Source organism: Bufo bufo, chromosome 2 (assembly GCF_905171765.1).
Source record: "Bufo bufo chromosome 2, aBufBuf1.1, whole genome shotgun sequence".
Lineage (NCBI taxonomy): Eukaryota > Metazoa > Chordata > Amphibia > Anura > Bufonidae > Bufo > Bufo bufo.
The window spans coordinates 3,397,859-3,415,846 of NC_053390.1; the positions used below are offsets into that span (position 1 = coordinate 3,397,859).

Sequence of the window (17,988 nt, forward strand, 5' to 3'; positions counted from 1 at the left end):
GACTGGGTATTGCGGATGTGCTAGCGGCCATCTAGCAGCCCATGTCCTCAGCTCTATACCCAAAATCCCGGTGACAGGTTCCCTTTAAGCAGGCTAAGTGATGAAAATATTTACTAAGTGCGATAAGATAAGATGATCCTTTAATAGTCCCACAAAGGACATGGAATATAACATTAACAGAGAAAGCACATGTCCAGAATGGCTGCCTACACCTAGTATTGCATAGCTAACAAGCAGTTACTACCTCTTCCCTGAGTAACACTTATACCTAGCTAAACAGCACTGCTTAACACAATATCCCATTTTTATTTTTAATTGGTCTTATGTTCGAAAAGTTGTCTCATAGTTATGCCCTTTGGGAGGAAAAAGAGGTCAAAACCTATGTCTTGAGGATGATTCCCCTTCACCATTTAGGACTCTAGTCATGAAGCTCTCTGCTGCCTCGAGGTGTCACTTAAGAGACCCCGAGGTATGGAAGGGCTGCAGTTGGGGTGGTGCAGATGGCCCAAGTTGAAGTTTTCCATCAGGAGCCTTTAGTTAGGCCCCTGGCAGCATAGGAGTGATAGGAGACATCAGGATGGGGGCACATACTTATTATGTATATTATCAGAGAATTATAGCTCCTGGCGATCCTGTCCGAATGCCCCAATCTTCTCCCACAGACAGCGCACCGCCTCAGCCTTGGAGCTGCATCTCTTGGCCCTCATTTCACAGATCCAGGGCAGCTTAGTTCTGCACGGCGCCAGGTCCAGCCGGGGACTTGCTTTCACGCACAAATGGCTGTTTCTCTCCTGGAAATCTTTTCTGTGTGAGGGGACAAACATAGAAATAGAAGAGAGAAGACACCATGATAAACCCAGCTCCAGGCAGTGCCCACCTCTGCCTCCCATGCAGTGGAGCACAACATGACACAGGTCTAACGCAGGAGAGGACGCTCGCTTCCGGCCACTTTCAAACACAAGATACAAGAGAACTATTTTCACATAGTTCACACCTTGCAGATTATCATTATGGAAAGTTTCCATTTGGCTGCAGATCTGTCTCCAGATATCACTTTTTACTATGTAAACGCTGAAATCAGTAGTTGTATACCTACAGTCAGGGACGGGTGCACTCAAGATCATTACTAGAGGGCAGCTGAGGGTTTGGGGTCATGGACAGTCAGAGACAGGCGCACTGTCAGTAATATTATTAGGGGGAATCTTGGGGCAGTAACACCATCACTAACAATCATATGGACAGTCAGGGTCAGGCGCACTGTCAGTAATATTATTAGGGGGAAGCTTGGGGCAGTAACACCATCACTAACAATCATATGGACAGTCAGGGTCAGGCGCACTGTCAGTAATATTATTAGGGGGAAGCTCGGGGGCAGGAACACCATCACTAACAATCATATGGACAGTCAGGGTCAGGCGCACTGTCAGTAATATTATTAGGGGGAAGCTCGGGGGCAGGAACACCATCACTAACAATCATATGGACAGTCAGGGTCAGGCGCACTGTCAGTAATATTATTAGGGGGAAGCTCGGGGGCAGGAACACCATCACTAACAATCATATGGACAGTCAGGGTCAGGCGCACTGTCAGTAATATTATTAGGGGGAAGCTCGGGGGCAGGAACACCATCACTAACAATCATATGGACAGTCAGGGTCAGGCGCACTGTCAGTAATATTATTAGGGGGAAGTTTGGAGGCAGAGACACCATCACTAACACTCAGGGACAGGCGCACTGTCAGTAATATTATTAGGGGGAAGCTCGGGGGCAGGAACACCATCACTAATACTCATATGGACAGTCAGGGTCAGGCGCACTGTCAGTAATATTCCTAGGGGGAAGCTCGGGGGCAGGGACACCCTCACTAACAATCATATGGACAGTCAGGGACAGGCGCACTGTCAGTAACATTATTAGGGGGAAGCTCGGGGGCAGAGACACCATCACTAATACTCATATGGACAGTCAGGGTCAGGCGCACTGTCAGTAATATTATTAGGGGGAAGCTCGGGGGCAGGGCCACCCTCACTAACAATCATATGGACAGTCAGTGACAGGCGCACTGTCAGTAATATTATTAGGGGGAAGCTCGGGGGCAGGGACACCATCACTAACACTCATATGAACAGTCAGGGACAGGCGCACTGTCAGTAATATCAGGGGAAAGCTCGGGGGCAGGGACACCATCACTAACAATCATATGAACAGTCAGGGACAGGCGCACTGTCAGTAATATTATTAGGGGGAAGCTCGGGGACAGGGACACCATCACTAATACTCATATGGACAGTCAGGGACAGGCACACTGTCAGTAATATTATTAGGGGGAAGCTCGGGGGCAGGGCCACCCTCACTAACAATCATATGGACAGTCAGGGACAGGCGCACTGTCAGTAATATTATTAGGGGGAAGCTCGGGGGCAGGGACACCATCACTAACACTCATATGAACAGTCAGGGACAGGCGCACTGTCAGTAATATCAGGGGAAAGCTCGGGGGCAGGGACACCATCACTAACAATCATATGAACAGTCAGGGACAGGCGCACTGTCAGTAATATTATTAGGGGGAAGCTCGGGGACAGGGACACCATCACTAATACTCATATGGACAGTCAGGGACAGGCACACTGTCAGTAATATTATTAGGGGGAAGCTCGGGGGCAGAGACACCATCACTAATACTCATATGAAAAGTCAGGGACAGGCGCACTGTCAGTAATATTATTAGGGGGAAGCTCCATGGCAGGGACACCATCACTAAAACTCATATGAACAGTAAGGGTCAGGCGCACTGTCAGTAATATTATTAGGGGGAAGCTCGGGGGCAGGGACACCATCACTAATACTCATATGGACAGTCAGAGACAGGTGCACTGTCAGTAATATTATTAGGGGGAAGCTCGGGGGCAGAGACACAATCACTAATACTCATATGAAAAGTCAGGGACAGGTGCACTGTAAGAAATATTATTAGGGGGAAGCTCGGGGCAGGGCCACCCTCACTAACACTCATGGACAGTAAGGGTCAGGCGCACTGTCAGTAATATCAGGGGAAAGCTCGGGGGCAGGGACACCATCAATAACACTAATATGGACAGTAAGGGTCAGGCGCACTGTCAGTAATATTATTAGGGGGAAGCTCAGGGGAAGGGACACCATCATTAACACTCATAAGGATAGTCAAGGACAGGTGCACTGTCGGTAATATTATTAGGGGAAATCTCAGGGGCAGGGACACCATCACTAACACCTATATGGACAGTAAGTGTCAGGCGCACTGTCAGTAACATTATTAGGGGGAAGCTCGGGGGCAGGGACACCATCACTAACACTAATAAGAACAGTCTGGGACAGGTGCACTGTCAGTAATATTGTTAGGGAGAAGCTCCGTGGCAGGGACACCATCACTAACACCTATATGGACAGTAAGTGGCAGGCGCACTATCAGTAATATTATTAGGGGAAGCTCGGGGGCAGAGACACCATCACTAATACTCATATGAAAAGTCAGGGACAGGCGCACTGTCAGTAATATTATTAGGGGGAAGCTCCATGGCAGGGACACCATCACTAAAACTCATATAAACAGTAAGGGTCAGGCGCACTGTCAGTAATATTATTAGGGGGAAGCTCGGGGGCAGAGACACCATCACTAATACTCATATGGACAGTCAGGGACAGGCGCACTGTCAGTAATATTATTAGGGGGAAGCTCGGGGGCAGGGACACCATCACTAATACTCATATGGACAGTCAGAGACAGGTGCACTGTCAGTAATATTATTAGGGGGAAGCTCGGGGGCAGAGACACAATCACTAATACTCATATGAAAAGTCAGGGACAGGTGCACTGTAAGAAATATTATTAGGGGGAAGCTCGGGGCAGGGCCACCCTCACTAACACTCATGGACAGTAAGGGTCAGGCGCACTGTCAGTAATATCAGGGGAAAGCTCGGGGGCAGGGACACCATCAATAACACTAATATGGACAGTAAGGGTCAGGCGCACTGTCAGTAATATTATTAGGGGGAAGCTCAGGGGAAGGGACACCATCATTAACACTCATAAGGATAGTCAAGGACAGGTGCACTGTCGGTAATATTATTAGGGGAAATCTCAGGGGCAGGGACACCATCACTAACACCTATATGGACAGTAAGTGTCAGGCGCACTGTCAGTAACATTATTAGGGGGAAGCTCGGGGGCAGGGACACCATCACTAACACTAATAAGAACAGTCTGGGACAGGTGCACTGTCAGTAATATTGTTAGGGAGAAGCTCCGTGGCAGGGACACCATCACTAACACCTATATGGACAGTAAGTGGCAGGCGCACTATCAGTAATATTATTAGGGGGAAGCTCGGGGTTAGAAACACCATCACTAACACTAATATGGACAGTAAGGGTCAGGCGCACTGTCAGTAACATTATTAGGGGAAATCTCAGGGGCAGGGACACCATAACTAACACTAATATGCACAGTAAGGGACAGGTGCACTGTCAGTAACATTATTAGGGGAAATCTCAGGGGCAGGGACACCATCACTAACACTTATATGGACAGTAAGGGTCAGGTGCACTGTCAGTAACATTATTAGGGGGAAGCTCAGGGGCAGGGACACCATCACTAACACTAATAAGAACAGTCAGGGACAGGTGCACTGTCAGTAATATTGTTAGGGAGAAGCTCCGTGGCAGGGACACCATCACTAACACCTATATGGACAGTAAGTGGCAGGCACACTGTCAGTAATATTATTAGGGGGAATCTCGGGGGCAGGGATACCATCACTAACACCTATATGGACAGTAAGGGACAGACGCAATGTCAGTAATATTATTAGGGGGAAGCTCGGAGGCAGGGACACCATCACTAACACCTATATGGACAGTAAGTGGCAGGCGCACTGTCAGTAATATTATTAGGGGGAAGCTCGGGGTTAGAGAAACCATCACTAACACTCATATGGACAGTCAGGGTCAGGCGCACTGTCAGTAACATTATTAGGGGAAATCTCAGGGGCAGGGACACCATCACTAACACTAATAAGAACAGTCTGGGACAGGTGCACTGTCAGTAATATTATTAGGGGGAAGCTCGGAGGCAGGGACACCATCACTAACACTCATATGGACAGTCAGGGACAGGTGCACTGTCAGTAATATTGTTAGGGAGAAGCTCCGTGGCAGGGACACCATCACTAACACCTATATGGACAGTAAGTGGCAGGCGCACTGTCAGTAATATTATTAGGGGGAAGCTCGGGGTTAGAGAAACCATCACTAACACTCATATGGACAGTCAGGGACAGGCGCACTGTCAGTAACATTATTAGGGGGAAGCTCAGGGGCAGGGACACCATCACTAACACTAATAAGAACAGTCTGGGACAGGTGCACTGTCAGTAATATTGTTAGGGAGAAGCTCCGTGGCAGGGACACCATCACTAACACCTATAGTGGCAGGCACACTGTCAGTAATATTATTAGGGGGAATCTCGGGGGCAGGGATACCATCACTAACACCTATATGGACAGTAAGTGGCAGGCACACTGTCAGTAATATTATTAGGGGGAATCTCGGGGGCAGGGATACCATCACTAACACCTATATGGACAGTCAGGGACAGACGCAATGTCAGTAATATTATTAGGGGGAAGCTCGGGGGCAGGGACACCATCACTAACACTCATATGGACAGTCAGGGACAGGCGCACTCTCAGTAATATTATTAGGGGGAAGCTCGGGGGCAGGGACACCATAACTAACACTCATATGGACAGTCAGGGACAGGCGCACTCTCAGTAATATTATTAGGGGGAATCTTGGGGGCAGGGACACCATAACTAACGCTCATATGGACAGTAAGGGTCAGGCGCACTGTCAGTAATATTATTAGGGGAAGCTCGGGGGCAGGGACACCATAACTAACACTCATATGGACAGTCAGGGTCAGGCGCACTGTCAGTAATATTATTAGGGGAAGCTTGGGGGCAGGGACACCATAACTAACACTCATATGGACAGTAAGGGTCAGGCGCACTGTCAGTAATATTATTAGGGGAAGCTCGGGGGCAGGGACACCATAACTAACACTCATATGGACAGTCAGGGTCAGGCGCACTGTCAGTAATATTATTAGGGGAAGCTCGGGGGCAGGGACACCATAACTAACACTCATATGGACAGTCAGGGTCAGGCGCACTGTCAGTAATATTATTAGGGGAAGCTCGGGGGTAGGGACACCATAACTAACACTCATATGGACAGTAAGGGACAGGCGCACTCTCAGTAATATTATTAGGGGGAATCTTGGGGGCAGGGACACCATAACTAACACTCATATGGACAGTAAGGGTCAGGCGCACTGTCAGTAATATTATTAGGGGAAGCTCGGGGGCAGGGACACCATCACTAACACTTATATGAACTGTAAGGGTCAGGCGCACTGTCAGTAATATTATTGGGGGAAGCTCGGGGGCAGGGACACCATCACTAACACTCATATGGACAGTAAGGGTCAGGCGCACTGTCAGTAATATTATTAGGGGAAGCTCGGGGGCAGGGACACCATAACTAACACTCATATGGACAGTCAGGGTCAGGTGCACTGTCAGTAATATTATTAGGGGAAGCTCGGGGGCAGGGACACCATAACTAACACTCATATGGACAGTCAGGGACAGGCGCACTGTCAGTAATATTACTAGGGGCAGTAAATTGGCATCAGCACTATATATATATATAGAACCAGGTATAATATATACTGTTAGGTATAACACTATATTTACTCTATGTATGAGGCTCCTATGATGTATTGGGGTGGTGAACAGTAATAGTACATATCACACCTGGTACTATATATATATATATCACTGCTCACCCCCCGGTACAATATAGAAGCCTCATACATACAGTATATATAGTGTTATATCTGACAGTATATACCACACCTGGTACTATATACAGTATATATATAGTACCAGGTGTGGTATATACTGTCAGATATAACACTATATATACTGTATGTATGAGGCTTCTATAATGTACCGGGGGGTTAGCAGTGATATATACACTCACCTAAAGAATTATTAGTGCCCCCCATACTAATACGTTGTTGGACCCCCTTTTGCCTTCAGAACTGCCTTAATTCTACGTGGCATTGATTCCACAAGGTGCTGATAGCATTCTTTAGAAATGTTGGCCCATATTGATAGGATAGCATCTAGCAGTTGATGGAGATTTGAGGGATGCACATCCAGGGCACGAAGCTCCCGTTCCACCACATCCCAAAGATGCTCTATTGGGTTGAGATCTGGTGACTGTGGGGCCATTTTAGTACAGTGAACTCATTGTCATGTTCAAGAAACCAATGTGAGATGATTGTAGCTTTGTGACATGGTGCATTATCCTGCTGGAAGTAGCCATCAGAGGATGGAGACATGTTCTCATTCTGTTTACCCCAAATTCCGACTCTACCATTTGAATGTCTCAACAGAAATCGAGACTCATCAGACCAGGCAACATTTTTCCAGTCTTCAACAGTCCAATTTTGGTGAGCTCGTGCCAATTGTAGCCTCTTTTTCCTATTTGTAGTGGAGATGAGTGGTACCCGGTGGGGTCTTCTGCTGTTGTAGCCCATCCGCCTCAAGGTTGTGCGTGTTGTGGCTTCACAAATGCTTTGCTGCAGACCTCGGTTGTAACGAGTGGTTATTTCAGTCAACGCTGCTCTTCTATCAGCTTGAATCAGTCGGCCCATTCTCCTCTGACCTCTAGCATCCACAAGGCATTTTCGCCCACAGGACTGCCGCATACTGGATGTTTTTCCCTTTTCACACCATTCTTTGTAAACCCTAGAAATGGTTGTGCGTGAAAATCCCAGTAACTGAGCAGATTGTGAAATACTCAGACCGGCCCGTCTGGCACCAACAACCATGCCACGCTCAAAATGGCTTAAATCACCTTTCTTTCCCATTCTGACATTCAGTTTGGAGTTAAGGAGATTGTCTTGACCAGGAGCACCCCCCTAAATGCATCGAAGCAACTGCCATGTGATTGGTTGACTAGAGAATTGCATTAATGAGAAATAGAACAGGTGTTCCGAATAATTCTTTAGGTGAGTGTATATATATATATATAGTACCAGGTGTGGTATATACTGTCAGATATAACACTATATATACTGTATGTATGAGGCTTCTATAATGTACCGGGGGGTTAGCAGTGATATATACACTCACCTAAAGAATTATTAGGACCACCATACTAATACGGTGTTGGACCCCCTTTTGCCTTCAGAACGGCCTTAATTCAGAGTGGCATTGATTCCACAAGGTGCTGATAGCATTCTTTAGAAATGTTGGCCCATATTGATAGGATAGCATCTTGCAGTTGATGGAGATTTGAGGGATGCACATCAAGGGCACGAAGCTCCCGTTCCACCACATCCCAAAGATGCTCTATTGGGTTGAGATCTGGTGACTGTGGGGCCATTGTAGTCCAGTGAACTCATTGTCATGTTCAAGAAACCAATGTGAAATGATTGTAGCTTTGTGACATGGTGCATTATCCTGCTGGAAGTAGCCATCAGAGGATGGATACATGTTCTCATTCTGTTTACCCCAAATTCGGACTCTACCATTTGAATGTCTCAACAGAAATCGAGACTCATCAGACCAGGCAACATTTTTCCAGTCTTCAACAGTCCAATTTTGGTGAGCTCGTGCAAATTGTAGCCTCTTTTTCCTATCTGTAGTGGAGATGAGTGGTCCCCGGTGGGGTCTTCTGCTGTTGTAGCCCATCCGCCTCAAGGTTGTGCGTGTTGTGGCTTCACAAATGCTTTGCTGCATACCTCGGTTGTAACGAGCGGTTATTTCAGCCAACGTTGCTCTTCTATCAGCTTGAATCAGTCGGCCCATTCTCCTCTGACCTCCAGCATCCACAAGGCATTTTCGCCCACAGGACGGCCGCATACTGGATGTTTTTCCCTTTTCACACCATTCTTTGTAAACCCTAGAAATGGTTGTGCGTGAAAATCCCAGTAACTGAGCAGATTGTGAAATACTCAGACCGGCCCGTCTGGCACCAACAACCATGCCACGCTCAAAATGGCTTAAATCACCTTTCTTTCCCATTCTGACATTCAGTTTGGAGTTCAGGAGATTGTCTTGACCAGGAGCACCCCCCTAAATGCATCGAAGCAACTGCCATGGGATTGGTTGACTAGATAATTGCATTAATGAGAAATAGAACAGGTGTTCCTAATAATTCTTTAGGTGAGTGTATATATATATATATAGTACCAGGTGTGGTATATACTGTCAGATATAACACTATATATACTGTATGTATGAGGCTCCTATAATGTACCGGGGGGTGAGCAGTGATATATATATAGTATCAGGTGTGGTATATACTGTCAGATATAGCACTATATATACCCCCGGCTCCCCCGTCGTCACTCACTTGATGGATCCGTCCGACCACTTCCAGGACTCATCCTTTCTATGTAGACCGATCCAGTAACTTTCTCCACTGTTCTCAATCAGATTCTGAAACCAATGAAATCACAAGAACTTTTCAGAACTTTTCTCAAATTTTCAAGATCTCTGCTTGTTTCAGTGAATAAGAGACTCTTGTTTCTATTTAGTGGCAGTAACCCTGTACATAGCTAAGGCTACTTTCACACTAGCGCTTTTCTTTTCCGGCATTGAATTCCGTCAAAAGGGCTCAATGCCGGAAAAGACCTGATCAGCGCTATCCCCATGCGTTCTGAATGGAGAGCGATCCGCTGAGGATGTGACTGATCAGGACTGAGATAATACCGCGGCATGCTACGGTTTTATCTCCAGCCAAAAAAACTGAAGACTTGCCTGAATGCGGGAACCGGCATTTTTTCCCATAGGAATGTATTCATAATACCTGTGGCGAAATCGACCTCGCCACTGGGTTTTGGAGAGGACTGGCTGCTGGCCTCTTGCCCCAGGATTATGGGCCATATGCTAACTTTTAAACCCCTGAACCGATTCAAGTGAATTTTGGATAGGTTTGTCCCCACGTTATACTGTTTGAATTAATGTAAGTTATATGTATGGCCAATGTAAACTCACAAAGTTGTAACAATTTATAATAAGTGTAACTTGTCAGCTTGGGAGGAATATGCTGGGTGTGTTTCTATTGTGCCATTGTCCCATTGTGTGTTTAAATGGTGATGTCTGTTCTGTTGTCCTCACATGTGTATTGGCGATCTCCCTTTGTCCTCAGAGATAATTGGATTGCTCTTCAGGTTGTCTGGACAGAGAGGAGGAAACCATGATGCATTGTGGGGATATGTTGTCCTATGTCAGTCTTCATTCTGGTCCTCTGGGGGCGTGAACGATTGGTTGCTGTAGTTACATTGTATGTGTTGTTAATTACTGATTGGTTGTATTTCAAACCCCTGTGGGCAGTACTATGTTTGTGGTTTATGAATAAAAGAGGCTGTACGTGAAGTACAGTCAGACCACTGTTTGACCCTCAACACGGAGCCTTGTCTCGTTATTGGGGGGATTCACTGTATGCTGTTAGAAGACCGATTGCCAGGATTGTATGCTTTTCCCGTTCGTCTGCTAGCAGCTATTCGTGAGGTTCCAGTTTGGAGTGCTACTTTGTATCCAGTTCGGTCTTTTGGTGTTCTGCAGTAGCTGTGCCTGTCTCTCAGAAAGGGGCATATCGCCTAAACGGATTTTAACCCCTTGTCTGTTGAAACGGTCCGTTACAATACCGGAATGCCGGATCCATCCTTCCGGCCTGCGCATGGAAAAAAGGTGAAAAAAAAAAAATGTCGGATCCATTTTGCCGGATGACGCCGGAAAGACGGATCCAGGATTTCAATGCATTTTTCTGACTGATCAGGGTGAAATGAGCCAAGAAAATAGTTGTAATCAAATCAATGTGTACCGCAGGAGATGATGGGGGTGAGAAGAGCAGCGCAGGTCAGGATAGGACCCTCGACGCGCGTTTCGCCTCAGCTTCGTCTTCGCTGCACCTCTGTCTTTGGCTATTGGCTCTATTGAGTGATAGAGTTTTGTTCTTTTTAGGGATTTGTACACGTTTTGTGTGATGTTCTTATATGCTACATTTTTAGCTTCTTCCTATATTGGGCCAATTATTGCTATGACTTTGTTGATTTGATCATCTATGCATTCATGTTTAACAGCTATTGGTGGGTGATGGCGGCAGAGGCCGGTGGGTTTCGGCCTTTCTGCTGGTGTTCACGGCTATTTTTATTATTGTGTACATTATGATATGTTATGAATTTGTTGTAACAAAATGAATTCTATTTATGATCATTTTGGGCATTTTGTCGTTGTTTGTTTGTAAACAACATTGTAGGTATATATTGGTCTTCTAAACTTTTGCCCAGATTTACTGTTTCACATATTGAGGCTTGTTTTTGGTTTGTTCTGCTCTCAGCTGAGGGTTTGCTACACTTTTATCCAGTCTCTAGACAATGCTCTGTGAGCTAAAGATCATGGACTCGAGACTGATACCTCGTAACAAACTAGCAGAGTCATTTGTGCCACCGCTGCTGATGTGTGCACCTCGCCAACTATTGTCTACACTGGGTAAAATGTAGCAAATCCTCAGCTGAGAACAAGATAATCTATGTACAGGGTTACTGCCGCTGAATTGTTTCATTCACTGACAGCAAAAACAAGTCAAAAAACCTGATGCACAGAATATACACTGCTCAAAAAAATAAAGGGAACACAAAAATAACACATCCTAGATCTGAATTAATTAAATATTCTTCTGAAATACTTTGTTCTTTACATAGTTGAATGTGCTGACAACAAAATCACACAAAAATAAAAAAATGGAAATCAAATTTTTTAACCCATGGAGGTCTGGATTTGGAGTCACACTCAAAATTAAAGTGGAAAAACACACTACAGGCTGATCCAACTTTGATGTAATGTCCTTAAAACAAGTCAAAATGAGGCTCAGTAGTGTGTGTGGCCTCCACGTGCCTGTAGGACCTCCCTAAAACGCCTGTGCATGCTCCTGATGAGGTGGCGGACGGTCTCCTGAGGGATCTCCTCCCAGACCTGGACTAAAGCATCTGCCAACTCCTGGACAGTCTGTGGTGCAACGTGACGTTGGTGGAAAGAGCGAGAAGTGATGTCCCAGATGTGCTCAATTGGATTCAGGTCTGGGGAACGGGCGGGCCAGTCCATAGCATCAATGCCTTCGTCTTGCAGGAACTGCTGACACACTCCAGCCACATGAGGTCTAGCATTGTCTTGCATTAGGAGGAACCCAGGGCCAACCGCACCAGCATACGGTCTCACAAGGGGTCTGAGGATCTCATCTCGGTACCTAATGGCAGTCAGGCTACCTCTGGCGAGCACATGGAGGGCTGTGCGGCCCTCCAAAGAAATGCCACCCCACAACATTACTGACCCAATGCCAAACCGGTCATGCTGGAGGATGTTGCAGGCAGCAGAATGTTCTCCACGGCGTCTCCAGACTCTGTCACGTCTGTCACATGTGCTCAGTGTGAACCTGCTTCATCTGTGAAGAGCACAGGGCGCCAGTAGCGAATTTGCCAATCTTGGTGTTCTCTAGCAAATGCCAAACGTCCTGCACGGTGTTGGGCTGTAAGCACAACCCCCACCTGTGGACGTTGGGCCCTCATATCACCCTCATGGAGTCTGTTTCTGACCGTTTGAGCAGACACATGCACATTTGTGGCCTGCTGGAGGTCATTTTGCAGGGCTCTGGCAGTGCTCCTCCTGTTCCTCCTTGCACAAAGGTGGAGGTAGCGGTACTGCTGCTGGGTTGTTGCCCTCCTACGGCCTCCTCCATGTCTCCTGATGTACTGGCCTGTCTCCTGGTAGCGCCTCCATGCTCTGGACACTACGCTGACAGACACAGCAAACCTTCTTGCCACAGCTCGCATTGATGTGCCATCCTGGATAAGCTGCACTACCTGAGCCAGGTTGTAGACTCCGTCTCATGCTACCACTAGAGTGAAAGCACCGCCAGCATTCAAAAGTGACCAAAACATCAGCCAGGAAGCATAGGAACTGAGAAGTGGTCTGTGTCACCACCTGCAGAACCACTCCTTTATTGGGGGTGTCTTGCTAATTGCCTATAATTTCCACCTGTTGTCTATCCCATTTGCACAACCGCATGTGAAATTGATTGTCACTCAGTGTTGCTTCCTAAGTGGACAGTTTGATTTCACAGAAGTGTGATTGACTTGGAGTTACAGTGTGTTGTTTAAGTGTTCCCTTTATTTTTTTGAGCAGTGTATGTATGTATTATGTTAAAAAGCTGTCCATTAGACCCTTTTAAGAACTAGTAGATAATAAACCCACTCCAGCAATTTGTCCGACATGAGAAGCCCAGGAGCTGGTTCTGGAATTCTCTAATATGAGAACCCTGGAAGCCGGTTCTAGAATTATCTGATATGAGAACCCTGGGACTTGGTTCTGGAATTCTCTAATATGAGAACCCTGGAAGCCGGTTCTAGAATTATCTGATATGAGAACCCTGGGACTTGGTTCTGGAATTCTCTAATATGAGAACCCTGGGACCTGGTTCTGGAATTATCTGATATGAGAACCCTGGGACCTGGTTCTGGAATTATCTGATATGAGAACCCTGGGACCTGGTTCTGGAATTCTCTAATATGAGAACCCTGGAACCTGGTTCTGGAATTATCTGATATGAGAACCCTGGAACCTGGTTCTGGAATTCTCTAATATGAGAACCCTGGAAGCCGGTTCTGGAATTATCTGATATGAGAACCCTGGAACCTGGTTCTGGAATTCTCTAATATGAGAACCCTGGAACCTGGTTCTGGAATTCTCTAATATGAGAACCCTGGAAGCCAGTTCTGGAATTCTCTGACATGGGAAGCCCAGGACCCAGTTCTGAAATTCATTGAAATAAGAAGCCTGGGAGCCGATTCTGAAATTCTCTTGTATGAGAGCAAGTTCTAGAATACCTTCACATGAGAACCCTGGGAGCCGGTTCTGATACTGATAACTCCTAAGGGCTCTTTCACACTTGCGTTATTGTCTTCCGGCATAGAGTTCCGTCGTCGGGGCTCTATGCCGGAAGAATCCTGATCAGTTTTATCCTAATGCATTCTGAATGGAGTGAAATCCGTTCAGGATGCATCAGGATGTCTTCAGTTCCGGAACGGAACATTTTTTGGCCGGAGAAAATACCGCAGCATGCTGCGCTTTTTGCTCCGGCCAAAAATCCTGAACACTTGCCGCAAGGCCGGTTCCGGAATTAATGCCCATTGAAAGGCATTGATCCGGATCCGGCCTTAAGCTAAACGTCGTTTTGGCGCATTGCCGGATCCGACGTTTAGCTTTTTCTGAATGGTTACCATGGCTGCCGGGACGCTAAAGTCCTGTCAGCCATGGTAAAGTGTAGTGGGGAGCGGGGGAGCAGCATACTTACCGTCCGTGCGGCTCCCCGGGCGCTTCAGAGTGACGTCAGGGCGCCCCACGTGCATGGGTGACGTGATCGCATGGCACGTCATCCATGCGCATGGGGCGCTCTGACGTCATTCTGAGAGCGCCCCGGGAGCCGCACGGACGGTAAGTATACTGCTCCCCCGCTCTCCACTACTACTATGGCAGCCAGGACTTTAATAGCGTCCTGGGTGCCATAGTAACACTGAAAGCATTTGGAAGACGGATCCGTCTTCAAATGCTTTCAGTACACTTGCGTTTTTCCGGATCCGGCGTGTAATTCCGGCAAGTGGAGTACACACCGGATCCGGACAACGCAAGTGTGAAAGAGCCTTAGTTAAAAGTATTGCTGTCGTCTCTGGTCCTGGATTCTCCTCTCTTGCAGGAGCTGGTGGACTTCAGTCTTTGAGAATCCATTGATAGAGCTAAGCTGGTGGGGACCCTGCCCATGTGTTGTCACTGAGGATGGTGGATTTCTTCTCCCACAATTCACCTCACCTTTCTTTCCTTTATTAGCATCTTCTCCCACAATATCCCTCACATTTCCTTCCTCCACTAATATCTCCCCCCACAATGCTCCTCACCTTTCCTTCCTCCACTGATATCTCCCCCAACAATGCTCCTCACCTTTCCTTCCTCCACTGATATCTCCCCCCACAATGCTCCTCACATTTTATTCCTCCACTGATATCTCCCCCAACAATGCTCCTCACCTTTCCTTCCTCCACTGATATCTCCCCCCACAATGCTCCTCACCTTTCCTTCCTCCACTGATATCTCCCCCCACAATGCTCCTCACTAGAGTTGAGCAAACACCTGGATGTTCGGGTTCGATGGGTTCGGCCGAATTTCTGAAAAAAGTTCGAGTTCGGGACCCGAACTTGACCCCGAACCCAAACCCCATTGAAGTCAATGGGGACCCGAACTTTTGAGCACTAAAATGGCTGTAAAAATGTCATGGAAAGGGCTAGAGGGCTGCAAATGGCATCAAAATGTGGTTAAGAGCATGGCAAGTGCGCTGCAAACAAATGTGGATAGGGAAATGACTACAAATAACATAAAATACGTAAAAATAAAAAATAATAATCTTGATCTAGGAGGACGAGGTCCATATGGAGTAGGAGGTTGAGGTGGAGGTGGAAGCGGCGGTGTAGGAGGAGGAGGTAGCCTACACTGCTTTTTGGTTTTAAATGTATTTGTATTTTTTTTTTAAACATTGGGAAATATAACCTGTGATAACCCCCTGCAGTCGTGCTAAACACACATTCAGACAATACACTGGCTGCAGGGCAGGCCAGCACCTCTAAGGGGTAAAGGGCAAGCTCAGGCCATGTGCCCAATTTGGAGACCCAGAAGTTGCAGGGCAGACCCATCAGTCAGTACGTGTAGGCGTGTGCACACATACTGCCCCACCATGTCACACGTCCCTGTGATGTTCACCATACAATTGGATATCTGCTCTATCAACTTTCCATGTTCTTTTCTGCGCCTACCATGGTGATCAGGGGTGGAGGGGAATCAGGGTTCCAGGCCGGAGAGGGAGCGTGAGAAAGAGAGACCACATCCAAGGGAGGATTCATTTTTTCAAATTTTAAATTATAGAGTTGAAATATGGGCAAAATTATTAAAGCGTTAAAAGTGGGACAACTATTCAAAGTTTAAGCATTGAATGTAAGGATGTGGCGCACATTAACCCCTTAAGGACTCAGCCCTATTTCACCTTAAGGACTTGGCCATTTTTTGCAAATCTGACCAGTGTCACTTTAAGTGCTGATAACTTTAAAACGCTTTGACTTATCCAGGCCGTTCTGAGATTGTTTTTTCGTCACATATTGTACTTCATGACACTGCTAAAATTGGGTCAAAAAAGTAAATTTTTTTGCATAAAAAAATACCATATTTACCAAAAATTTTGAAAAATTTGCAAATTTCAAAGTTTCAGTTTCTCTACTTCTGTAATACATAGTAATACCCCCAAAAATTTTGATGACTTTACATTCCCCATATGTCTACTTCATGTTTGTAGCATTTTGGGATTGATATTTTATTTTTTGGGGATGTTATAAGGCTTAGAAGTTTAGAAGCAAATCTTGAAATTTTTCAGAAATTTACAAAAACCAAATTTTTAGGGACCACAACAGGTCTGAAGTCACTTTGCGAGGCTTACATAATAGAAACCGCCCAAAAATGACCCCATTCTATAAAATACACCCCTCAAGGTATTCAAAACTGATTTTACAAGCTTCGTTAACCCTTTAGGTATTGCACAAGAGTTATTGGCAAATGGGGATGAAATTTGAGAATTTCATTTTTTTGCCTAATTTTCCATTTTAACCCATTTTTTCCACTAACAAAGCAAGGGTTAACAGCTAAACAAGACTGTATCTTTATTGCCCTGACTCTGCTGTTTACAGAAACACCCCATATGTGGCCGTAAACTACTGTACGGCCACACAGCGGGGCGTAGAGTGAAAGGTGCGCCGTTTGGTTTCTGGAGGGCTGATTTTGCTGGACTGTTTTTTTGACACCATGTCCCATTTGAAGCCCCCTGATGCACCCCTAGAGTAGAAACTCCATAAAAGTGACCCCATCTAAGAAACTACACCCCTCAAGGTATTCAAAACTGATTTTACAAACTTTGTTAACCCTTTAGGTGTTGCACAAGAGTTATTGGCAAATGGGGATGAAATTTGAGAATTTCATTTTTTTGCCTAATTTTCCATTTTAACCCATTTTTTCCACTAACAAAGCAAGGGTTAACAGCCAAACAAGACTGTATCTTTATTGCCCTGACTCTGCCGTTTACAGAAACACCCCATATGTGGCCGTAAACTACTGTACGGCCACACAGCGGGGCGTAGAGTGAAAGGTGCGCCGTATGGTTTTTGGAAGCCAGATTTTGCTGGACTGTTTTTTTTGACACCATGTCCCATTTGAAGCCCCCCTGATGCACCCCTAGAGTAGAAACTCCAAAAAAGTGACCCCATCTAAGAAACTACACCCCTCAAGGTATTCAAAACTGATTTTACAAACTTTGTTAACCCTTTAGGTGTTGCACAAGATTTAATGGAAAATAGAGATACAATTTCAAAATTTCACTTTTTTGGCAGATTTTCCATTTTAATATTTTTTTTCCAGTAACAAAGCAAGGGTTAACAGCCAAACAAAACTCATTATTTATGGCCCTGGTTCTGTAGTTTACAGAAACACCTAATATGTGTTCGTAAACCGCTGTACGGGCACACGGCAGGGCGCAGAAGGAAAGGAATGCCATTCGGTTTTTGGAAGGCAGATTTTGCTGGACTGGTTTTTTTGACACCATGTCCCATTTGAAGCCCCCCTGATGCACCCCTAGAGTAGAAACTCCAAAAAAGTGACCCCATTTTAGAAACTACGGGATAGGGTGGCAGTATTGTTGGTACTAGTTTAGGGTACATATGATTTTTGGTTGCTCTATATTACACTTTTTGTGCGGCAAGGTAACAAGAAATAGCTTTTTTGG

The 17,988-nt window shown here is 46.0% G+C and overlaps 1 protein-coding gene across 2 annotated transcripts in view; it reads right to left on the minus strand.

The window, feature by feature from the left end:
- Positions 1–313: 313 nt before the first annotated feature.
- The window catches only part of CD72 (CD72 molecule), a 149,839-nt gene continuing 132,164 nt past the window's right edge, over positions 314–17,988 (minus strand). For both annotated transcript variants that reach the window (XM_040420699.1, XM_040420698.1), the window contains 2 exons: positions 9,475–9,560; positions 314–804 (listed from right to left, as the gene is read on the minus strand). In XM_040420699.1, coding sequence (XP_040276633.1) covers positions 615–804; positions 9,475–9,560 — 276 coding nt within the window. In that variant the 3' untranslated portion in view covers positions 314–614. The remainder of the gene's footprint in view (positions 805–9,474; positions 9,561–17,988) is intronic.